The 26,085-nt window shown below is 39.4% G+C and overlaps 1 protein-coding gene across 2 annotated transcripts; it reads left to right on the top strand.

Moving 5' to 3' along the window:
* Positions 1-752: 752 nt before the first annotated feature.
* On the top strand, positions 753-23,679 carry olfm3 (olfactomedin 3). 2 transcript variants are annotated; one of them, XM_022754063.1, is made up of 6 exons: positions 753-1,006; positions 19,213-19,356; positions 19,727-19,882; positions 20,818-21,037; positions 22,058-22,164; positions 22,419-23,679. In XM_022754063.1, exons 1-6 carry the CDS (start codon positions 887-889, stop codon positions 23,094-23,096), a joined length of 1,425 nt encoding a protein of 474 aa, XP_022609784.1. In that variant the 5' UTR covers positions 753-886; the 3' UTR covers positions 23,097-23,679. The 2 variants fall into 2 exon arrangements, with proteins under 2 accessions (XP_022609784.1, XP_022609785.1); XM_022754064.1 differs by lacking the exon at positions 19,213-19,356.
* The last annotated feature ends 2,406 nt before the right edge of the window (positions 23,680-26,085 follow it).

The raw sequence follows: 26,085 nt of genomic DNA, 5'->3' as shown, positions 1-26,085 counted from the left end.
TCAGCTCCAGCTCTGAACGAAAGTCAGAAAGTCAGATAGAACAAGGCTCCTTCTATTGCTTCCCTCTCCTCCTACAGAAAATGTGACTGACCTTTTTTTTTCAATTTCTTTTCTTTTCTTTTTTTATTTATCAGTGATGGGTTTTTGTTATTGTAAACACTGTCTCACATATGCTTTCTTTCTTGAAGGATCATAGCACTGAATAAAAATGTAAAGTGAAAAAAAACCCTTAGCTTGTCAGATGGGGGACAACTTCATACACTATATCCATGGAACACACCTGCTCTGAATCTCTGCAAGCACAATGATTACGTGATTATTTATTGACATGTTTGTGAAGCCCAGCTAAACAGAAGGGGGCAACTCTGCACCAGTGTTAATGTATGGACTGTTGCATGAATTATTCCTTGTTTTGTTGGGGTGTAGTTAATCAGTTTCCTTCAACATTTTTTTAAACCATCATTATTATCCACACAAAACCACATGTGTAGAAACTCAGTGTCACAAGAACTGTCACAAGGTGTGGGCAGCCAAAATCTGAAGGTGAATTTGAAGGTCGATAGATAGATAGATAGATAGATAGATAGATAGATAGATAGATAGATAGATAGATAGATAGATAGACCCTCAAACCCAAGTGATGTCACATCCTTGCTGCGCCTCCCCTGCAGTCTGCTAGACCTGAAATATGTGAATATTTCCCCTCTCGCTCAAAACTTTTTTCCTTGGCACTGCCCTCAGTCGGAGCACCGGGGAGCGGTGAGTGTGATGCCGGTGAACGTGTGGACGCTGTGCCGCCGCCGGAGCGCTCTCTCTGCGGTTCGACAGCGATAAAAAAAAGAAAAAAGAAAAAAAGAAAAAAGGTGAACAGAAGGACAGGAGCTCTATGTTAAAGGACTGCACCTTGGAGAAAAGTGGCTGGCCGGAGCCCGTCAGCATGCGGGTCCTGTTGAGCGTCCTGTACCCCGTCCTTTTCCTCATCATCTTCGGATTATATCCCTCCATGGTGAGTTTCTTATTTCATTCTCTCTGCTCGTTTTCTGCCACTTGTTTCGTCTCAGAGCGAGGCTCTATACTCATGACTGCATACTGTCAACAGCTATTGTACTCGGGTTTGAGGACGTACAGCCTGTAGTGTCTCTACAGTAACCATCACCCCAATACGTGCCACTGTTTCATGTAAGGAGGCTGTTATGCCAAACTTCACTGAAAAGTCCCACAATTTAATGTTTGCCATCATTTACCATCAGTGATGTAAACTTAATTAGACAAGATTTAAGGAGCTTTACAAATCCACAGGAGGCACAACACTTCGGGGTAGGTTCAATGCACCTATTTTCAACTATTAATTTAAACTTTGAATAGTAGGCTAATCAGTACGCCCGCAGCCCTCCTCCACATACCTAGGCGGTAACAAGCCGTATGAATCAGTCCTACTGCTTCTAACTTCTGAGGGCTTCTGAAAATACAGTGATAGATAGTAGATTATGCCTATGACGAATTTGCAAATCAACTCAATCCATTCGTGTTATTTAAATGCTGTTTTAAGCGGGGATATTTATTTCCTACATTAGCAACAAAATATTAAACTGCCACATTTGCAATGCAGTTTTGTGATTTTTTCCTCCTGAGGAAAAATGTCCTGTATCAGTCACATCGTGAGCACAACATCGAACTAGCATCTCTGTTTTCCTGAAAAGCATTGCGCTAATTGTATGCAGCAAATTCAAGTTCATGCTGAAACACAACATTTTCTTTTGTGACTAATCACCTGTTATTATCCATCCACTTGTGGATCTAATTCTGTTTGTAAGCTAAATTGGTTATAATGTGGTATATAATTGTGAGAGGAAGTACATATGGCTGCACAAGCATTTCAGCACAGGCTACTGATTGTTTGCTGTTTAATAGATGGTGATGCAAAGGGTGTAAAAATGCTTCTATTTGTGACTGATGGTAATAGTTCAGCAGGAACATGGTTATGTCACAGTGACAGGACCTCCTTCTCCCCCAATGAAGACTGTGTCTCTTCTGTCTGAATTTTATACTGTGTGGTTTGACTTTGTGCTTAACTTTAAGCAGATATGAGGAAAATGGAATAGCATGTGCAGTGAGTTGTAGTTTTGTACTAAGGAAAAGATGGAGTAACTGAACTCTGCTTACAGTCTCTTATAATTAACGGATAAATCAATGGCTCTTCTGAAGGTGTGGGTGTGGAGCTGTCCACTCTCTGGTGCTGAAACTTCACTGCACATCGTCTGTGGCTATGCAGCAGCCCACAGAGAGGGAGAAAATCCTGTCCATCCGTTCACACGCAGTGCTTTTTTCCAGTAGAGTACACTAGATGGCACATAGTGCTTCATTCAGAGGGTTGAGATTCATCATGCTGTTGTCAAACAATTGGTCCATGGACAAGTAATGAACTGATGGCAGTTTTGTTATCAGTTCATCTTTTATGTCATTTATCAAGCAGAACTACCAAATGTCTCCTAGTTACAGCTCTTCAAATGTGAGGACTTGCTTTTGTTATTTGACCAGTGGGTACACAGAAGAGCAATTTCACACCTTCAGTTTTGTTACTTTATAGGTTAATCAATTTATTGAAAAAGTAAATGATAGGCTAACCATGAAAATAATAATAATAATCGCATCTACATATTTTCGTCACTGTGTTTACAGAGAGCTCTGGATATCTACTGTGTCATTTTCTCTATGATTCAGAAATTTGTTTCTGAAGTGTTACCTGTGGTTACCTATGATGACTATCATCCAGTTCAGTTTCTATCTTTCATCTGTTTATGATTAAATCAATGAATTCACCACTGCCGTTGAGGAAAGTGAGACATTGCTTGAGTGAGAGCTGCATGCAAATTGCTAGCATGGCCCCAAAGGCCTTTACTTCAGGGTTTAAAAATTATCGGGAAAGGCAAACCTTTTATGGCATTACACTAAGCTGGAAATTATTAAGCTGTCACTCACAGGCTGTCAGACCCTGTATACAAGGTTATGCTCATTTTTGTTAGGGCTGGCAGCCGTTGCTTCTTGGCATTTAAGTTTATGTCTTAGTGCTGCCTTTTGTTTTTTATCCCGCAGGTGTAGTTTAGCATGGTTAAAATGATGACAAACCCAGATCTTTCCTGAAGAAAGTGCTAAAGCTAGGGCTAATGGTGTGGATTTCTCCTTGTGGTGGTGTGGCAGATATTATCTCTGCAGTGTACACAACTGATCCCTGATGAAATATTTGCATAGTGTAGTTTTCCTTTATGGCCAGCCGAGTAATTACACAGTGGCTGCTAACGGCACTGTGTTACTCTCATCATGATCAAAATGATGACTGGGATTTATGTTTTATGATCACACATTATATTGTGCACCTGGAGGACATATTGATCAGAGCAGGAAGAGAGACTTAGTAGACTTCAGGAGTCTGACATCAGGTATCGCCCATTTAAAATTCAATAGACACATCTTTGTCGTCACAGCTACTGAGTGTAATTTTGTCTAAAAATCAATTTTGAGATTTTGGATTGAATCACACTGATTTGATGTAAGTGATCTTTTATTTTATTTTTTTTTCTTTAATTATACCTATGGTATTTTCTTATAGTTCATCATAAATCTTAGTTCTTCTGAATATGTTTGTATCTTTTTGGCAAACAACAATGATGTGCATGGATGCACTGAGCAAAACCAGGGTGAGAGTAATGTGAATGTTTTTATGTACAGTTTCTCTCGGGGATTTGGTTACAGCACCAGTGGGATGGAGCTTTGTGTGGGCACTTGCCCTCTGTATTAGCTGCTTTGAGTAGGTGGCAGGCACACACACACACACACACACACACACACACACACACACACACACACACACACACACACACACACACACACTCGCACTTGTACTCTAAATACCAGTTTATTGAGTTACAGTTTTCAGGCTCAGCTTCTGTTGAAAGGTTTCAGGTCATATAATCATACTTTGATCACACTTAAAAAATTTGATTTGAAATGTGATCCCAGCTGCAAAGGCTGCAGAGGAGATGCTATTTCCTCTCATTTATATGACATATTGTTGATCATTAATCATATGAAGCATAGAAAGGCATTCTTTAAAGTTATTATTGAGCTGAAGGGGTCGTCTGCCGGGGCTGATGTCATCCTTTGCTTGTTTGAAATCCTTTTTCAGCGTGCATTAGCATTTATGTGGCTGATACATGCAGCCTTGGTAGGGAAATTGTCTGGCACAGATGCCATATTAAAATATGAGAGATGCTGTGGGCACACACCTTCACATGCACACAACCATTTAGCGATGGGAGCAAAAAAAATGCTGAAGGTTTCATATTTCACGTCATGTTTCCACCAGGGGCAAAATTAAAGATGACACCCTCTAACTATGTGTCAACACAAACAAAGCAAACATCTAGCCGCAGGACTGCCATTAGATTCATTAGCTGTGATGCTGCATGTTTCATGTTGGAAGCAGGGAGGGGGTTGTCAGAGCGGTTGTCAGATGGACTGGAAATAAAGAAAGTCAGTTCACCAATGATGGCTGTGAAGCGTTTACAGAGATGTTAGACTGTTTGAGCATGTGTGAGGTTGCAATGAGCTTTCTGTCACTTTCTTTAAATTTTTGCTATGGTATGTGTCAATTGTATGTGTGGCCGGCACACTTTGTGAACATCCTGTTCAATAGTAATGAGATGTCTACTTATTGACAGTGACAGATAACCACTAGTTACATCTGAACAATTTTCTGTTTTTGCATTTTGCTGCTTTGCCCTTTTTCTTGTTTCTAGTTTGTATTATTAATTCCAATTTAAAGAGGTACATCGACACAGCCATTATTAATATGTATAATTATGAAATGCTTGTCTTTTTATATATGATTATTATGACAGTTTAAAGCGACTCTCCCTTGTTGTGAGCTCTTTTTCGCTCCTCTGGGTGAATGCAGCTGTGTTAATAATAGCATAAGCATAATTACAGGAGTTGAGACATGATGTTGAAACTACCAGGGGCATAGTTATGGCCCTCTCTCTCTCTGTTTCCGTTATAATTACTATAATTACAGCCCAAGCAGTCTCCATCGCAGACACATGTCAGTGGATTAGAGCTGAAAGGCTGGACTTGAGAGGAATGGAAGACATTTGTGGACTCACTGAATTTATACTGTACTCAGTCAGCCAGAGAGATAATTATGGGCTATGCTTGTTAATTTCTTACTAGCACAGATAAAATGTAATATAACGTATTAAGTAGTCATATGATGTAGTAATATGAGTCACCTAAAACTTAAATTGAGTTAAAGAAAAAGTAAACACAAACTTCTTTTATAAATACTAGCAGGTTTTTGTGTAGAACTGGCTCACTGACCATTCACTAAATCCCATCCCCCTTAGTTACTGTTGCTACGCTTTCTGTGCTCACAGAGCACATATTTAGTTTATACTCATAACAATGGCAGATTTACCACCTATTAAATTTGAAACAGTGATTTCAGACAGTAGCAGGATTCTCATGCATAACCGACAACTATCAGTGTTCCCTGCTGAAATGATGACTTTTACCGAGGTAATTAAGCTTACGTTGGCGGGTGAAAAACACACACTCTGGCTGACTTTTTAATGTCTCTAGCTGACTCGATAGAAAATGTTGTAAAATGGGTCTTTATAATGCATTTGATGGCTACATACATGATATGGTGCTAAAGACTGAAGCTAAAGCTGCATGTCCCAGGCAAAAAGCCTCCGTCTTCACCAGGTGAAGATCCCTTTAGAAAACATGTAACTAAAGAAATAGGATTGTTCTTGAATTCCAGGGCAATATAGCCCTGTATTTTAAGAAGAGAAAAATGTAAGATCACTCTTATTTCATTCTAACATCTTAAAGACTTGTGCGTAATTTCAAACAGTAGGTTTTTTATTTTTTTAATTATGAGAGATTTCTATAAATCTGACTAACTGGTCTCATTTAAAAAAAGTAGGAAACTTGCTGCCTTGAAAAAGTTAAGTAAACTTAACCATTATTTTAGAGTATGTCTTAAAACGTATTTGTTTACTTTATTTTGTTAAGCAAACTAATGTAAATGTAAATTGGTGGTAAATTGCTCTTTCCAGGTGTTGGCAACTTAAATAAAAAAGTTGGTGTGATTTAACTGAACAGGAGAATTTAGGAAACCAATCGCCTTACAAAAATGAAGTAAACACAACAAATAAAAATGAGTCAACAGGGTTCCCTTTGTACTTCAACAAATAAATAAAATTGTACAATGGAAGCATACTCAAAACAGAATGGTTGGGCGAGGCAAAGTTTCATTCTGCAGTGACATCTGAATTCGGCAGGCATAAAGTAAGGGTGTAAAGATAAGAAAAAAAAACAGAAAAACAGACTGCAACATTGTCAAAAAGGAAAAACACATAAAACATGCAAGTCTACGCAGTATAGGTTAGGCCTGGATCAAAAAATCGATTTTCATTAATCGTGATTTATATTTGAATAATCAAGTATCGATTCTTAAAATCCCCAAATCACTCTTTGCATTTGTGCCTTTTCTCAGTAAATGTGTTCATCTGTGCTAAATGGTCTGTGTCTGCAGTGGTTACTTGTTAGTGGTTCAGTTCGGGCTACTTTGTTGAGTTATTACAACAAGCACAAAAAAGTTATTTTCAGGTGACAGCTGCTGTATGATGAGCCGCCCTCAGTCACTGTGAGGTGAATAGTTAGACTCTATGTGGACCTGCTGCAGTTTACAGGAATGTAATGGCTCAGGATGGTCAGCTGACTTTGGCATCTGAGGGACAAACTGAAAAAATACTGCAGACTGATCTGAGCTCATTTTGTGTATGTTGAGGAGATTTTATCTCTGGCTATGAGACATGAGGCCATGAAAGTGGAGTGAATAGTGTGTGGATTCTACTTTATTCAGTCTATCCCTGCCGGTGAGCAAACACCAGCTAACAGCTGTCTGCAGATGTCAGGCTGATGTCCCATCAACACAAACAGTGCAGATGAATCAATGAGCCGACTTTCAGTTTCTGTCCTGTCTGTGCTCACATTGATCATTACAGTGGGTGTCATCTGCTGCAGACAGTCTCTATAGTCCATCTGTATAGGTTAGCATTTATTTATTGGCTGGCTGCAACAGTGGGGCCAGCCCAAAAATCTGTCGTTGACTGAGTGATGAACTTATTGGTCGTCCGGCCGAGTGTTGGAGTTTCTCTATTGGCTGTTGCTGATTCAAAATGAATTAGCGTAAACAGTTTCCATTACATCATCAGAGGGGCATTACAGGTGTTGTTTACAGCAGTTCTTCAGCTATGTTCTTCAATTTCGCACATTGAACACACACTGTCCAGCCATAGTTTTGATCTAGCCTTGTCTTTTAAATATCCAGAATGATGACGCCCGTGTAAATGGCGCAGGTTTTTATTTCTCCTGCTCAACTGTTTTGCACATGTACACCTAATGCTTTTGCTTTGCTCGCCACTGTCTCTCTGCCCTTTCTCGGATATCCTGAGTGATGACAGTAGCATGACAAGTACATTTTATGGCTTTATTGTCATCACAAACAAAACATTAATTATTTAAATTTAATAATCAGTACATTCACAATATTCACTCAAAATCAGCAGGTGGAGGCACATAGAAACAGCTATTTGTGGCTTGCAGTTCTCTCTCTCTAGCTCTCTTGTTGATTGTCCCTTCACGTCCCTGTTAAGGCTGAAATTTCCATGGAAAGGCAGCAGGCTAATAAACCGAATCAAGTGGCATGTTCTGTCTGTCTGTTTATCGATCTCCTCTGCTCTGTTTGTCTCTGCTTGTCACAGCGTGGCATCTACACATGACAAACGCTTAAATGACAGTCAGCTGGTTGGAGTGTGTGTGTGTGTGTGTGTGCATGCATCAGTGTTGCAAGCATCGGTTATATGCGGGGGCTGCCAACGTGAAACTATGGCAGGGAAATAAAATTTAATATTGATTTAATATTACAAATAATAATAAAAAGCTATTACATAAAACACACCCAATATTTTCTTGACATTGGCAAAGTCATAAGCTATTGACAATCGCTCTGATCCTGTTAAAAGGGAGTTTTTCCTCCCCACTGTCGCCAAGTGCTTGGTCATTGTGGGAAATTTCTCCAGACTATTGTAAGGTCTTGACCTTACCTTGTAAAGTGCCTGAAGATAATGTTTGTTATGATTTGGCGCTTTACAAATAAAATTGAATTGAATTAAATTGATGATCGTCAATCACCAAGATCACCATCCATCGGCATAACCCTAGTGTACAGGCTGTCAAATGAAATAGCATGGCAAGTTAAAGTAGCCAAGTTAGCTAATGTTAGCTAATATTAATATTAACTAACATTAGCATGAGTCTAAATTGAGTTTCAACTTAGCACCAAACATGCCAAATATGGCTTTACTCACATGCAGTTGAGAATAATGAAGTTGTAGCTGAAAAAAAAAAATATATATATATATATTACATTTAAATAACATACCTAGAGATTCAACAGAACACCCTGCTCCCACAAATGTCCAGCACACTTAGTGAACTTAGTTTTACACTGTAAGTCTTTCATCAAAAATGAGAACACCACTCAATTTACATTATTGAAACAGGATACTATAAGTAAAGTACACAGGTAACTGATGTTTTCTTGTTGTGTGATGAGAGAAAAACTACAAAGTGCATGTGATTTTCATAGCCTGTCATTTTTTAAACATGACTGCAAACTAATGTAGTTAGTTAATGATTTGCTGGAAGTCACTATTGTAGGGGTGAAACTTGTTAGCCAGGCATTTAACAGTTGCAACCTATGTTAGAACAGATAAACACACCATTTCCATTCCTTACACCTGTGCGCTTGTCTTTTTGGTTTAGCAATTGCTAAAAAAAGAAGTATTTGTTTACCTCCCAAACTCTTCAAATGTTGATGGCGCCCACTCACTGAATGAAAATTACATAAGCCCAAAAAAATTTAAAAAAAATTGTATATTTGAATTTGTGTTTCCCCAACTGGCCCCGCCCCCATTTCAACCGATAGACTTTACATTATAATGACATCACAGAAATAAAATTCACCTTTGAAGGCTATTGGAGAGTTTTACTTACATAAAACCTGGCAGTGGGGAGTGAGATGACAAGTTGGCTGCTTTGTGGCATATTGTGTGTTGCACAACATTGCCATGCATCATGACTGTCTCCTGGACATCCGTGATGCATGAGGCTCCGCAGAGAAGTGTTCTTTATTGCTACCTGGTAAATCCGCCACATTGTTCCCCATTCTTAATGGTCGTAATTGTGATACAACGTTGTGATTCAAAACTCAGCCCTTCCTCGCCCCTCCAGGTGCACAAAGCTGCTACGTGCGTGTGCCGGGACTGGGCTCACCGGTCAGTCACAATATGTAATAAACTGGCCACAAATAGAATAAAATTCTGTGTCAAACACTGGGCCAATAGCCATTCACCAAGGAGCAAGTGCGCCTGGTTTTGGCGCTTCTGACGTCTATAAAGCTACTGTACAATAAAGTTCAATACCAGTCCAAAATGTTAATTATAAACAACAGTTTTTGGTGTAAGTTCTTCAAAACCAATGAACAAACACTTCTGTCTTATCACATAGTTTTGCACACACGTGCAGTACTCACCCATGAAGAAGAAATGTGACCAGTGTCCTCTTCAGGAGTCGCCTGAAAAGTCCATAAAGTAGTTAGCCTGATAACTGCTATATATTTACAGCAAGTGCCCATTTGTCCTGCTTTTATTTGAATTAACAAATTTAGGCACATTCTCTCGAAGTTGCTGAAAGGCAAGTCATTAACTGCAGTAAAAGTATAGGAAGTAAGTTTAAGAGAAATAGTAGCAAATAAATTGCAGTATAACTTCAAAGAATCTCCTGGAATGCATTGACCATACTAATGTGATGGTATCTTAACAGTTTAAAGCAGTATTCTGATGGTTTCATCCAAGTAGATCTTATAATTGGAATTATTGCCTGTTGCTCTGGTGAAACTAAACCAGTGCAAACACATACATCCATAAGTTATGCATAATCCTTCGATCCTTCTTGCTTCAGCTACAGGAAGGAGGCTGAAGTGGAAACACAGCTTTAACATCTCAGCATTCAGACAACACTGCCGAGCATAATTAGAAGGAGAAAATTCAAAGGTTGCTAAAGAGCAAGAAAGAATCAGGTGAACTGCCTTTGCTGCATCATTTTGTAACATGTGACCTTGTCTAAGCCTGCAGATTCTGTGACATTAATTAATATGGAAGCGATGTCCTTTTCCAAGACTTGAAATCTGTTGAGTTTCTTATGCAGTACTAATGAGCATGCTCTTACTTTACAAACACTTACCCAAGGAAGCTGCCAAGACATGTGCATGTGGATGACACAGATTTAATTTGCGCATGAATTAAAGAAGGGTGCTTATCCTGGCAGACTGCTCCACCACAATTACGGAAATAATAAGTAAAAATCCCAATTACAGAGCCTCCTCTGGTAAAATGTATCCCAAAAGAGTAATGCTTCAGATGAGGGTGCTTAAAGAAATTCAAAATGCACCAGTATTCACCAGCATACACTTCGTCATCCTGTGTTTTAATTTTGGCTACACTGATTTACCCCACTTACTCCAACATTCTGGTGTTGAGTGTAGACACTTCTCTAATGACAAGGAATAGAGGTAAAAAAGAATCACTGAGGCTTTAGACAGCCTCAAACCTGGCTTTATCTCAGCTTACTGTGAAATAACTTTATGTGGGAGCACTGTCACAGCTGTTTAGTATTCTGCTTGTGTGTGCATGTGCCATTCAGTGTGGCCTGGAGCTGTCCACTAGCTTTGCTGCACCGATAATGTTTGATGACTGTTTCATTATCATCCTCCGTGGTGCTTGTGACTGACATGTCGTCTCGTTCAGTCAGAAGACTCGTTGAAGCAGGCCCTAGAGAAGAAGCACGAAGGTGTGAACAAGATAATGCTGGAGCTCATTCAGAGGCTGTCTGGGGCAGAATGTGCCGAGCTCCTGCAGAATTATCTATTCAATCTTCTCTTCGCCGGGGTCAAAAAAGGCAAGAAGGTGGCACGCCTCTAGGAAATTAATCTCCCTGCACGCCTTTCATCACAGTCACATCTGAGAGAAAAGATGGCTTTCTCTTTTGCTGTCTCTTTCGCCCTCCCCCGAGCCTTGCAGAGTATGCAGCATCTCTTTGTCAGTATTTTTTGTCTGGGACCTTTTTGGCCTCAGGATTATTGCTGCCAGGATTGCTGTTGCTGCTGTCTTTAGAGGTGTTACCATTTGTCATTGCTGTCTTAGATGTCTGCATCAGTGTGGTTACAAAGCTGGCTGCACATGTGAGTTCATCTTCCCCTGCCATTAGAGCTAAAAATGTTAACTCATTTAAGCAGTATGATCATCAGTCACAGTATTGACATGCGCATTCCACTTCACTTGCCTCCAATACCTTGGTGGCTTTTTGTTTGGACAGGTTGATCGATGACTGGATAGATAGCATCTGTTTAGGTCTTTGTCTGTGGCAGGCAGGACAGCAGTATTGTTGTGATATGAGATTTAGTTTTGTTGGCAGCGCCGGCACTTGGATTTGTTCCTAAATTTATTAACTGGGCTTTTTTTGTGTTTTAATGTCATAAAAGTTCCAATTTTAACCTGGAGATCCAGGTTTAAGAAGAGACTGACTCAAAGCAAAGACTTAATCGCCAGGTGTGCTGTTCTATGAGATTTCCAGTTGTGACAAAGAGCATCAAAAGAATGTGTGAATTCTGAGAGTTATCTCCAGACAGCACTTCCGTTATACTTCCATTATATGCCCATTTGTTGTCTCTCTGCAGCTCTAGGTGATGCTGCTGGAGGAGTTGGTTACCTCCAATGCTATATTTCCAGGCTGTATTTATAACAGATTGATTTCTGCCATTGCCACTGACATTCTTTTAATTTTTCAGCACCGATCTCTCACCTGTGTCATCCCTCTGGGGAGTTGCTCATATTGCCAGACTCATACTGCTGCAGTGTAGCAAATGGAATCAGCCATTATGAGACTGGCAGAAGGAATTAGATCAAGAGACCAAGGCTATACACAGCAGGGTGGAAATTAGTTTACAGTGCAGTCAGCTACAGTATATGAACTTGCTGTGAATCTTGGCAGTGCCTAAAACAGCTTCCCCTTAGCACTAAACAGAATTGTTCCTCAGATAGAGTCCAAGTCTTAGTTTTGCATGCAGGAGTGCAAAGAGCAGCAAAATCTATCAAATCATAAGTGCTGTGATTTCACAGAAGTGTTATTCAAATTTTGTGAAAATTACTGGCGTAGAAAATATTCTAAAGTATATAAAATACATATTCATGACAGAATAACAAACTGAAAATGGATTCAAAATATTCTAAAGTATCCATCCAGAACATGCTCAGAATGAAACCTACTGATTTATCTAAACAATATTGATAGAAAAAGAATGATCTTTTTAATTCAAAACAAAACAACAAGAGGATAAAACAAGGTTCTTTTAACTGGAACTGAATGATGTGCTTGAAAAAGTAAAGCACGAAGCAACACTATCTAATATTCTTCCCCTTTCAACAGTGTTTTCAGTCACAGCTCTGATGACAGCAGCTAATTCTCCCTGTCATCATTTACTTACTCATTCTTAGCTGTATTACACCAGTATTAACCTATCTATTCAGTTTTACTCCCTCATTGACTCCCTACGTCTTTCACTAAATCACACTAACAGGTTCAGGATGAAGTTAATGGTAATTGTGTGATAGCCAAGGAAAAATACATGTTCAAGACAGAATAACAAACCGAAAATTAGGTGTGTAATTGGCAGGATACCTGTCTACTGCGAAGAGCATCTTCCACAGGGAGGAATTAAATACCGCTGTTGTTTACACTGTATCGGTGCACTGTTGACCATGTATGCATTTATTGAGTGATCCATAATTAGGAAAGTAAAGTCTACGTTTGTACAGCATGTCAGCATCGTCTGGAAACTACAACTGCTTTTGCAAAAGTTTGTGTCTATCCATCGAGTGGATGCTCAGATATTCCATTCTCTGACCCGCTGGTGGCACAACAAGGCAAGTCAGGGGACCACCAAAGTCCTTAGGATTCATCCTCTGGGGACCACGAGCATCTGAAACAAATTCATGGCAGTCCATCCCCAACAGTTGTTAAGATGTTTCCGTCTAGACACAACTGATCGACTCACATCCACACAGCCACGCTACTAGCATGGCTGAAAAGCTTCTTCTAATGTGACTGTAAGATAAGTTTTTCTGAACTACACTGTTCAATAAACACAACTACACAACACACACATAACACAAACAACAAACCTGTGGCTGGCTACAAGATAATAATACATAAAACTGAGCATGTTGTTTCAGATTATGTTAATATTTTTTTCATTCTTTTTCTGTCATCTGTCACTTCTTGTCGGCTCAATGACAGATGCAGTCATAATATAAAGTACTGTAAATGCCAAACCTGATTTCACTGAGGCATGAAAAGGGCAAATTCACAGTTCAATCAGGTTGAATCATAAAAGTCCAACACTAATAGGGACTGGAAGTTGGATTGACCTTGTGTGCAGCAATAAAAGCAACAAAGTCATGATCAGTCATTATTGGTGGCCGCTGGACTGTCTAATTCTTAAGTCACTGACTTATATTAGATCATTTGATAATGGAGGCTTGTTTTTCAAATGAGTGGCCAGTGTTACATAACCATGTTGGGTGTTGGGTGGAAACTCTGACCTGTCTAAGAATAGGGTTACATTTTTGTGACAACTGTCACATAGATACAGAGGCAGTTCTGTGGCAGGTTTGACAGGCCATTATTTGTGGTATTGCTGTATCACACTGTGTCATATTAGAAGGTGTTTCTGTAATTGTGTGAATAAAAGAAATGTCTGTACGTGCCATTCTCATGAATGCGATATCTTAGGAACATCTAAAGGGAATTTATTCAAATTTGGTACAAACTGGATGAACTGATTATAATTTGGGGTCAAAGGTCAAGGTCACTTTGACCTCACAACTCATGAATTCATATGCTAATTGTGACACAATTTAACATTATGTCTAAGAGGATAAAATCTGATGTTATAGGAGAACATGTGATGTGAAGTGTTGACATTTTATATCCAAATGGTCAAAGGTAAACTTCACTGTGCCATCATGATGTCCTGCAAAAACACTTTTCTGGCCATTATTCAGTGCTGTAACTCGGGAACAGAAGGGGAAGTTATATTAGCATATTAACATATTTCATATTTGGTTGGATAAACTGGTCGCTTTTATCTTGGATGTCCACTTTGAAACTTCTGTGCTGCTGGACTGAAGAATCTGGGTGTGAAGCAGACACATTTTAGAATTTATAGCTTTTTTTCAGCAACATCCATATTTGAAGCATTGTCCACTGTCATAGCTACAACTTTGTGTTCTGTCAGAATCAGCCAAGTTGGCCAACATAAATTTAAACTGCAGCTTGACTGGTTGGCAGTAATTCTAGATGTATGTAGAATGTAGAGCACAGGATAATGTCATCCTAAAGCTGTTTATGTCCTCATGAGTTGAAAAGTTAGAAATGAAGAATAACAGAGAGATTGACATGTAAACATGGTTTAAATCACTTTTAAAGGTCCCATATTTTACACTTTTCCGGGGGTTTTATTTGTTTTGATATCCATAAGAAGATACAGTATATTTATGGAAATCAAACTTAACCACTGCACACTGAAATGACTTCAATGTGACTTTTACTGACAATGCATTTTGCCTGTGGCTTCTTCAAGTTCACTCAGTATAATTACAAGACTTCATTGACATTATTAATTTTAAGTTTACTAACTATATATGCAACACAACAGCCACACAAATAAAATGCATTGTTCACTCTCAATAATAGTCACAGTGAAGTCATCTCAGTGTGCAGTGGTTTGATTTTCACTTTCGTGGTTCCTGTGACTTACCAGCATCTGATCGCTAATATTGGCTGTGCATGGGTAGCTTTTTTCACAGTTAGATAGAACCACATTTGTGGTTTTAAGTACTAAAACCATCTCAATCTAGTTTTACATCTCCTCTTTCAGGCTTCTCTCTGCAGCTCTACCAACAATAGGTTGGTGAACCAATCAAAGAGCTCTGAGCCTCTCTTGTAATTTCTCTGTGGGCTGAATGTTTTGATCGTTTCACAGTATTAATATAGCACTTAGACCTGCTTTATATTCAAAAAAGACATGGAAATCTCACTTTATACAATATGGGACCTTTAAGTTAAAGTTTAAAAAGTAACTAAGATTGCCGTTAACAGAATGATCCGTAATGTTTTGGGTGTAGGAATAGATTTTTGTGTAGGAGACAGAGTGTGTACAGCAGGTAAACATGTAAAAACCAGTCTCAGTTGCACTATAAGATACACATCTAATCTGTCTTAGTTTGACACAATGGGATGAATTATTACTCTTTAAAACCTCAGGAAATGGGATTTGAATACAATCTAATTCAAAGTAAATGGAAAACTCTTGAGTGATATAATAAAATTAATGTTTTTTGTTTGTTTACAGTGTTTACTTTTTAAACTGCCCTAAAGTCTTGCTTTTATTGGGAAGCCATCTGATTGCTTTTCCCCAGTGAAAAGTGTTGTTTAAGGGCTGGGAGAGTATTGCAAACTGAAAGCTAACTAGGTGTTAACAAGTGATCTGCTGCGAGTTTGATTTTACTCATAGTACATTTTTAAATGGAATCATTTAATGACTATAAAGCAAAGGGATAGTTAGAATCAGCTGTGTTTATCAAAGCGTAGGTCTTATCTCAGATACACTGGTCTGATTTTAATAAAAGTTTAATGATTTAATGATTTAATGAAGAAATCTTTAGAGAAACCATGGAGGGATGGTGCATTTTGCTGTTCTTTTCTGGTTTTGACTGCAAACATATTGAATCCTGGCAAAAAATATTGATGAGTGCAGTATATCAGCCATGAGTCAAACCTTAGCAAAGAGAGACTGGGAGCATAAGAAACATGAATATGTCTTGCATTACATACTGTATGTAACCAATCATGCATGTGTGTATGTGTGTGTGTGTGTGTGTGTGTGTGTGTGTGTGTGTGTGTGTGTGTGTTTGTGTGGTGCCTGTGCAGAGAGCAGAACTCTGCTGGGTGGCTGGGGAGCACTTTGAGCTGCTAGATGCTGTTTTGTGGGGATGATTAATGACTAGACTTTGGCGTGCAGCTCTGTGAAACCATTGTAGCCTTAGAGCCTGATCTTCTATCTAACATAGTGCAAGATAGAAAATATTGAAAAACATTCACCTCATCTTCACCTCATCAACAAACGTGGTTTCATAAGTAAAATACAATATTGTTGAACTGCACAAGGTAAAACATGTTGTTCCCCATGTGCAGGTAGGAAACATTCCTAGTTTAGGGTAATCAAATGAACCAATGTCAGCCAGTGCTTGTATAGAACTGGTTGCACTCTTTTATGCCTGTGCTGTCATGCATTAGTGAGGGATTTGTAATCAATAAGTCAGCATCACTGAGATGGACTTGACTGCCAATAACGCTTGTGAGCCTAACCCTATGTAGTCCCTCGGTCCGTTTCTCTTTCATTTACTCTTCGGTACACGTTGGTGCCCTTCCTGTTTATCCCTCACCTCATCTCATTATCTTGTGCTGGCTGCCTTTGTACTTCCCTGTAGTGATATATCTGCCTGAATGCCTACTCTTTTACCTCTATCTCTGTCTTCTAATCGACAGTCAAGTCATCTTTCTTTTTCTTCGTCAGCATTGTCCTCTTTTCTTAGTTTTTTCAGCTACTGTTTATATATATATAACCACCTCTTCAACTCTTCTGTCTGTTCATAAACTCCCCCTCCTGTGCCACTGGGATTATAATGGATGACAAAGTTTACCAGCAGAATCCTTGGTGGCAAAGTACATAAATATGTATATGAATACAAAGGCGTCTTCAGGCTTGTTTGTCTGTTTTTGTTGGATTGAAGCGTCAGCTAAATCTCTCTATTGCTAGAAAGTGAATGGCCACAGGTCCTATGAATAACTGAGAAAAAGTTGAAGTTACTCGAAGTTCACGTCTCCATTTTTCAAAGTTCTACCACACTTATTTTGGCCAGACACTTCTCCCACAGTTCTAACATGGCATATTAGTGACGTAGTAATAGGAAAGTTTTTTTATTATAATCATATTATGAAATATGATTAAAAAAACCATGAGCCTGTTATATGCAGGATTATCTACTCCAACCTATGCAGTTATGAGAAATAACGCACCCAGCCGCAGGGTAATTGACTATTTGTTAAATCCCTTTCCTGACCAGTGATGGTCTAATCACAGCTTAGCAATTGTAATTAGGTGCAGCAGGCCTGTAAAGCTTAAGATTTAGCACGGGCCGCATAAAGACTGATACTCCAAAACCAAAAACACAAGAACAGAAGTTTAAGGAATGGATATGTATATATATGTGTGTATGTGCATCTGTCTTTTCTAGTGTAAGCTGCAAATGTTAGCATATCTAGCTAAGTAGCTTACTACCCACAGAAGTAACCTAACCCAGTGTCAATGTAACTTTCAAGGAGTGGGGTAAAGTATAGGTATAACGTAGTGTCTGGATCCATGGGGTGTTTCTATGACAATGACTAGATGAAAAGATAAATCGTTATCTTGTTTGTGGTGTATGAGCCAATCCTGAGATCAGAAATAACCTCAGGCTCTTTGGTTAGTACGGGGGAAGTTTGCAGAGACACAACAGAAGACCAGCAAACTTTTCCCTTACAATGCTGGGCTCCCTTTTACGACACAATACAATACAATACAATACAATACAATATGTCAGGGTTCGAGGGGTAAGGCTGGACCCAAAATGCAGCCAACACATGGGAGACGGTGCAAAAGGTTTATTTAAACAAAAGAGCTTCCACAACACTGGTGAAGCACAGGGAAACACAGGGGGAGCACAGGGAAACACAAGAACTTAAACAGGAGACATGAAGCGCCAACATGAACAGACGGAGGACAAACCAGACATGAACAGACTGAGGACAAACCAGACATGAACAGGCAACGTGAACCGATGAGGAGAAACCCAGAAATCAACAGACGAACCGACCCAGACAAACGGGAGCACAAAGACTATATGGACACAAGGGAGGCAAGGGTGATTGAACACAGGTGAAACACATTAGTGCGGGGCAGACAATCACCACACAGAAACAGGACCAAGACAGGAAGCAAAAACAGGGACACACAAGGAAACCAATACAAAATAAAACAGGAAGTGAGAAAAGTCCAAACAAAACTAACAAAAGGTGTCTGCCATGGCAAACCATGACACAGTACAGTACAATACAATACAATACAATACAATACAATACAATACCCTGAACAAGAGCCACCTGTGTTGAATCTGCAAGCAGAGGGGCAGACAGCCTTTAGGCATTTTGGAGTGGAAGCAGCCACATGCCTATAAATTATGCCCATAATACAGAGCTGAGAGAAGGCTTGCCTCCTCTAACCTCTTGCTATAAAATTCTTCTTTCTGTATAAGTTACTGCAAGTTTCCCCTTCAACCTTTTGTCAAATGTATTCATACATGCTTAGATGGAGAATTTGCCAGAAATCCAGATGCCTAACTGTTTGTAATGAGGGTATTACCTCAGTAAAGTAGCACCAAATGAACTAGTCTGGGGATTGACTAATGAGTGTGTTTAGCCACTGTGAGAAACTGGGGGTTCATCAGTATGCATCCAACCTTAAAAACAAAGGTTTTTTGCATGGTTTTAATATCCACATCAGAATATGCACCACAGATGAATTTACTGTAAACACAAAAACACAGCCAAAACTGAACCTTAGGACCTTGTCTGTAGATGTAGCTTTTACACATGGCACCTATCAGACATGCAATTTACAAACTAGTTATTATATTTTAAAAATTGTCAAATTGTTCATGATCATAATTTGACACAGTGTTTGTAGCTGCACACCACTGATGGAGTCTGCCAAGTTTCTTTCAAAGTAGACGCATTTATAGCAGCATGTCTTTGTTCCTACACATAGAATTACTTACAGCTTTCAAAAGAGAACCAATATCACATAAACAGGAAATTACTGACTTAATCTAATATCAGTGTACCCTAGTGTGTATTTGATTGTACTTGCAGACTATTGCCCCAAAGGAGGGCTGGCAGGTGTACAGCTCGGCCCAGGATGCTGATGGGCGCTGTATCTGCACAGTGGTGGCACCAGAACAGAGCCTGTGCTCCAGAGATGCCAAGAGCAGACAGCTGCGCCAGCTACTAGAGAAGGTAAGCACAAGTTAAGGAGGTTTGTTTACCACCCCAGTGCAGCATATATACACAGAGGCACACACAGTCTCCTGGTAAAGATGGGAATGATGGAGGAATAAAGCTGCATTGTTCTTTTAGGTACACTGCTGCACTGCTGCTAGGCTTTGCCACGTTTGTTCTTTTTCAACAATAGGTTGTTATACATTCAGGCTCACACACAGGTTCACCAGGGAAAAGCCATCAAAGTGCCTTTCAATTAGTTGCAGTGAAAGGAAGGAGAGAAGGGAAGGCATCATCTTTTCACTTATAGAGTTACATATACTATACAACGAAATGTCCAATTAGTGCACGATAACTCCGTTATTTATCGTGGCTTGTCTTATTCTAGGTGCAGAACATGTCTCAGTCCATTGAGGTGCTGAACCTGCGAACTCAGAGGGATTTCCAATATGTCATGAAGATGGAGAACCAGATGAAGGGCCTGAGGACCAAGTTCAGACAGATTGAGGATGACAGGAAATCCGTCATGGCCAGGAACTTCCAGGTATGTACAGCAATGACCTGGTTTGGTAAAATGTTCAAAGGGACTAACCCTTTTCGATTTAGTTTTTACTTATTCAGCTGAATTGATTTGTGCACTATTAATTTCACAAGTGCCATTTTGAGCTTAATTCAGCATAGTAGTTTTTTTTCTTAATTATATTTTTTAAAAGAGAACTACAGAAAACAGGCAAATTAATGGATCAGATTCAAACCAGGAAATGTTATTTGTAATTGGTATACACCATGGACCAATGTTTCATTAAGATACACTGCATGTTACATTTACATTTAGCCTCTATTGCTTAAGGTTTAAATCAGGGCATTTTGCTCATATCTACCCAACACAGTCTTCTTTGAGTTTTACACAGCCAATGAATCCTGTGTAATGAAACCTGTTTGCACAGCGTTGTACTATCACTGTCGATGTGGCCTTTCTAATGTGGATATATTATAAATATTCAGCCGCATCCAACCGGCAAATGGATCTCTTTTCCTTTATTTGGAGATCCTCTGGATAAGTTGCACAGAGGAAGATGTTGACAGAGTTGAGGACAAAATTCTTCGTCAGTTCGTGGACCTTTTATGTGACCAAGAAAATAAAGAGAATATAAACATATAAAATGTTCAGAAGCTCTCTTATTCAGCAAGCGCTTACATCTGTGACTGTTTCAGGGGCTGTTTTATTGCTGCACTTGCCCGGTGTGGATTGCACTGCACAGCTGGTATGGGAATAAGAATATCTCTGGTGTGGCATGTTGCTACATACTGAACGAGTTGGAAAAATAAATGTGTGGAACAACCATGAGCTTGGTTGACCACCAACAAATATCTTGAATATCGTATGAATGTTGTATCATAGTAAAAAATTGCACCTTTCTACATCCTTCCTCCTCTCTCTGTTTTCCATTTCTGCTGCTGTCATTGTCGCGTCGGAAGGAGCTTCAGGACAAGATGGATGAGCTGAAGCCGCTGATCCCCGTGCTGGAGCAGTACAAGATGGATGCTGCGCTCATCTCCCAGTTCAAGGAGGAGATCAGGAACCTGTCAGCAGTGCTGACAGGAATCCAGGAGGAACTTGGGGCGTATGACTATGATGAGCTCTACCAGAGAGTCCTGCGATTGGACAACAGGCTTCGCAGCTGCATGGGCAAACTCAGTGAGTAGTGAACACTATAGGCAGCTGGATGGTAGTATGAGTTATCTAAGTAAGCTAGCATATTCCTGTATTCTAGTAATGCAAGTGTCCATTGTTTTGTACAGTCTATTCAGAGATAGCACTGGCAATGGTACGAGTAAATATAGAGCACTAGCACAAGTGGCCAAATTGTTACAGCCATATTGTTGCCATAGTAACAACTTTTGCTCCTCATGGTTTACTGTTGATTTGCTGCTGCAGAAGAAAATAGTCACAGGAGAAATGTAAATAAAAAGACCACAAGTGTGTTCTTTGTTCATTCCAAGGCACCATCCAGGCTACCTTTCAAAGCCCATTCACATACCTTCCTCCACACCAAAATTTGTTTTCCTTCAAAAAATTCCCTTTTTTATCTTGATTCAGCTTATGCAGATAAAAGAAAGAAGTAAATTTGCTTCTCTTCCTGCAGACTGTTGGTGTATTGACAGCCTTTTGCTCTTCAAACAGTAAAATGTGCCAAAAAGCTACTGAAAGTATCATGTTGTAGCTAACTGACAAAACAAAATGAAGAAGCACCACCGGGAAAACATATTAAAACGAACACTATTGACAGAGAAAGAAGGTCTGGAAGAGTTTGTATATTTCAGCCGACAGTTTTACACAGCATTTTCATTTTATTGTAATTAAAGACTAATTTCCTAAGTGTGCTCAAAGCAAATCTGTTGTAGTTTACCAAAACAATATGCTCATAACTAAAGATTTTGATGGAGGTCTATCTACTAGCATTTTACATTTCAAGTCTTGAGCTGCACTGAAAAAAATAATATTGGATAGACATAAGAAAGCTGACTTGCCTTTGGCTACAAACAGTAGTTGCACCATTGTGCTTCAAGTTAAATAAAGCAGCTTGCTGCCAGTGCTATCTTAGTATGCACAGAGGGCACACTCTCTGGTGGCACAGGCATGAAATTGGCTTGAGAAATCTAGTTAGAGACAAAAACCACCACAGCACATCTTATCGCTGCATTTCTTTATTAACAGCGTGTGGGAAATTAATGAAAATCACTGGACCTGTTACAATAAAGACATCTGGAACCCGGTTTGGGGCATGGATGACTGATCCTCTAGCATCTACCAGAAACAACAGGGTGAGTTACGGGCGCAGGGGAGTGCTTTCCAAGGGCTGTGCATTGTGTGCAATATATGTGTTGTGTTTTCAGACTAGGCAGAATATCACAACAGCAGATTTAAGTCGTTTCTAATGTGGAGTAGAGTTTTCATATTGTGTCTTTTTAAAAATTGGTTACAAGGAGATTAGTTTTGATTGTTTATCAGGATGTATCAGATTTGAGCTTGGCTCACCATCCATTCTCTTCCAATCTCTTCATCCTCTCCGATGTAGGTTTGGTATATGGACAGTTACACCAACAGCAAGATCGTGCGTGAGTACAAGACAATGGAGGACTTTGTAGTAGGAGTGGTTTCTCGAACCTACAGCCTTCCATTTAAATGGGAGGGAACCAATCACATTGTGTACAATGGATCGCTTTACTACAACAAGTACCAGAGCAACATTATTGTCAAGTACAGCTTCGAGACAGGCAGTGTGCTGGCCCAGCGAGCTTTGGAGTTCGCTGGCTTCCACAACATGTACCCGTATACATGGGGAGGATACTCCGACATTGATGTCATGGCTGACGAACTGGGAATGTGGGTCGTGTACGCAACAAATCAAAATGCTGGAAATGTTGTCATCTCCCAGATTGACCCCGACACCCTGCAGGTCCTGAAGACGTGGAACACTGAATACTCCAAGAGGAATGCGGGCGAATCATTCATGATCTGTGGGACGCTCTACATCACTAACTCTCACCTGTCAGGAGCAAAGGTTTACTACGCTTACTCCACCAAGACTTCAACTTATGAGTACATAGATATTCCTTTCCACAACCAGTACTTTCATATCTCCATGCTTGACTACAACGCCAGAGAGAGAGCACTGTACGCCTGGAATAACGGACACCAGGTAATATTTAATGTCACCCTCTTTCATGTCATAAAAACTGATGATGACTCCTAGACATCATGCTTCTTTTCCAACCACAACTAAAGCACCATCATTTGTGATACAAGGACCTCTAAATTATCCATGTTTTCTTTTGTCAAAAGTGGACTATGGTATCTTTACTTGCCATTACTTGAACTTTTCTAATTTGTGGCTTTGGATTCTTGGCTGAATTGAGCATGGACACCAATGACTTGATACCTTACTGGAAAACACGTTATACATTTTTTTACACTTTTCAATTGCTGCTGATCTGACTGGTATGCCTTATTTGCTCCGTGTTTGGTCTGCCAGCCAAAGACTCTTGATAGCTGTTGCATGAAATGTCCACATTTTGTCTGCAGTGATTCCCTATAATGTATCAGTGTTTTTGTTGCAAATCAGTTTTGCTTACAGTGTTTGCATTTTTGTCTATTTAAAAAGTCTATTTAAAAGTATTTAAACCTTAAAGGCAACCTCTCCTACATATTAGCTACCATGTAAAACTAGCTGATTATAAAATATAGAAGCCAGTCTTTTAAAGATGGGCCTGTAAATATTGCTGTTATGTATGTCTCTGTGGCAGAAGAACATTTGTATTTTTTATAAAAACAAAACCATAGAATATCTGTACATTTTCATGAAAATAAAAGTATTATACATTTCATTAAAATGGTTTTGTCTGGTAAAATCGATATCTGCCAAATCAATTGCAAAATATAAATGTTATTGTGTTTTTTTATCCAGAAAAAACGGGCTGAAGCGGCCGATGCGGCATCCATGTATTTATGTATATGGTCATAATCTATAGTCACATGTCTAATATACTTACTGCTACGTATCTCATGCCCTTTGCCCCACTTCATTCATCCTTGGTTATCATAGCAATGGAGGATAAAGATGGCTCCATCTGGATATTATCAGTCGTACTTTTTTCTAAACACTGAACCACTGTATAACACTATGGGGTGTTTATGACCTGCAGTCTTGGAGTCTGAATGTGAGCCTACAAAATAAGAAAGACTACGAGGAGGGATGGACGGTGGACCTGGAAGCTCAACACACTGCAACTTAAAAAAACACATTGCAAAAAGACAAAACACAAACAAGCATGCAGAACATGTGTTGTCAAATTAAGGAAATGTCTTCCTCAATTTGACAACACATGTTCTGCAAATACTCACGACACAACCAAATACACAAACGCTGGGACGCACTTGTTGAATGCTTTGTGACGTATTAAGTTAAAAGCATTGAGCAACAATTGATGCAAGTGCGTCCATGCCGGGTTCATCACTTTTTTTTGTGTCTGCTGGACAGTATTTGCAGCACGTGTGTTGTCAAATTGATGTTTTCTGAATTTGTCTATTTACAAGTGTTTTCTTAGGTTTAAGTGCGTTGAGCTCTCAGGGCCAACGTGAAAAAAAAATCCTTCAAAGCTTTCTGATGGCTTGAGCATCATCTTTCAGCATTTCAATCAGCATGAAGCGACAATTAACTGCTGGAATGATTCACAGCGCTGTAATTTGCTTCTCGAAATCCTGTCTCCATCTTCAGCAACAATGTGACATTTGCTTTATGGTAGCTGATGATGGGTTTCCTATATGTCACAGTGTGGTCTCTTTTTTATGGGTGAACACAGTTACATTTTTATGCACATATAATGAACCACGCCTGAGGCAAAGAACAATTGTATGCCCACTCATAAATAAATAGATACACACTTGGAGGTGGACTGTAATCTCTTGGCATCATCAACCTCCATCAGAAGTCACAGGGAACTGACACGACTTACTGTGGCCTTAAATTTAAATGATCCAGAAAGTTAGATTTTCACTAACAATTACTGCTTTTGTTAGGGAAAATCTTACTTTCTAAACTAATTAGAGAGGAGAGCCAGAGAAAGATGTCTAGAGGCTAGAGATAATTTATCACCATGGTGGTACCTGCAATTAAAGCTTTGTGATTTGCTTTCATGGCATGAGAGTGAAGCTTTTTAGCCTCTGTAGCTGAAATGTGAGACACTGCGACATTGAAAAAATGTCTTTGGGTAGAAATTACAGGTATTATGTGACTTCCTATATCTGCCCTATGTGATTGGGGTTTTTAACAGCAGTCACGCTGTCTTCCCTTATTCATTGATTCTCTATTTATGGATCAAAGCTTCAAGTGTAATTCAATAAAAGCATATGCATCCCCACAACAGTTAAAAATTTTTTTAAAAAGACAAAAAAAAAATCCATCCCATCAGCTGGTCTTAATTAAATCAAAAAATGGCTCATGCAGAGAACTCAATTAGGATTGATACTCCCACTGCTCCTCTGTGTACACAGCATGTAGCTGATTGGATGACTGGCTGCTTATTCATATAGTAGGGGCATCAGCTCAGAGTCTGCACGTTGACCACACACATCTTTATCTGTACTCAGCGGCTGTGGCTGGATACACAGCACAGGCGTGATACGCTCCAGTGGCTGCTATATCAGACTGTATCAGAACAGGCCTGCATTGGCTTTGAGCTCATGGACTTACCTGTGATGTTTTTTTTGATTGCATTCATTTGGATTCTTTTAGGGTCAGAGTCTGAAAAATGCACAAAGAAGCTGTGCCAAGTGAGAAACAGATAAGCACAGAAACCACAGCGCTAGGAATTGGTTATCCTTGTTCTATAATTTCCAAATGCCACAATCAAATTTGGATTCTCACTTGGATGGAACAAGTGAGATTTCAAATGAGATATCAAAATAAAAATGTTAACCCAGCAGTATATAAATCATAATGGAAAATATGATCATGTGCAAGGAGGGGAGTATTGATTGGTTGATGACCATGTCAGAGGTGGGACCATTAAGCAGAGGAAACACTTTTTGCTTTGGTCATATTAAAGACCAATGCAAAAAGTATCAAATCTGAGGCATCAGAGGATGAAAACAACTTGTGATATTTACATCGACTCCTCCAAATTTAGTTCTCGGGGAGGCAGTCTAAATATATTGTATGCCTACTCTCTGGTAATCAGTAGGCA

The sequence above is a fragment of the Seriola dumerili genome, unplaced genomic scaffold, assembly GCF_002260705.1.
Source record: "Seriola dumerili isolate Sdu_G_001 unplaced genomic scaffold, Sdu_1.0 BDQW01000216.1, whole genome shotgun sequence".
Taxonomy (NCBI): Eukaryota; Metazoa; Chordata; class Actinopteri; order Carangiformes; family Carangidae; genus Seriola; species Seriola dumerili.
The sequence above is the reverse complement of the archived record's forward strand: the minus strand, read 5'-3'. Positions and strand labels throughout refer to the sequence as shown.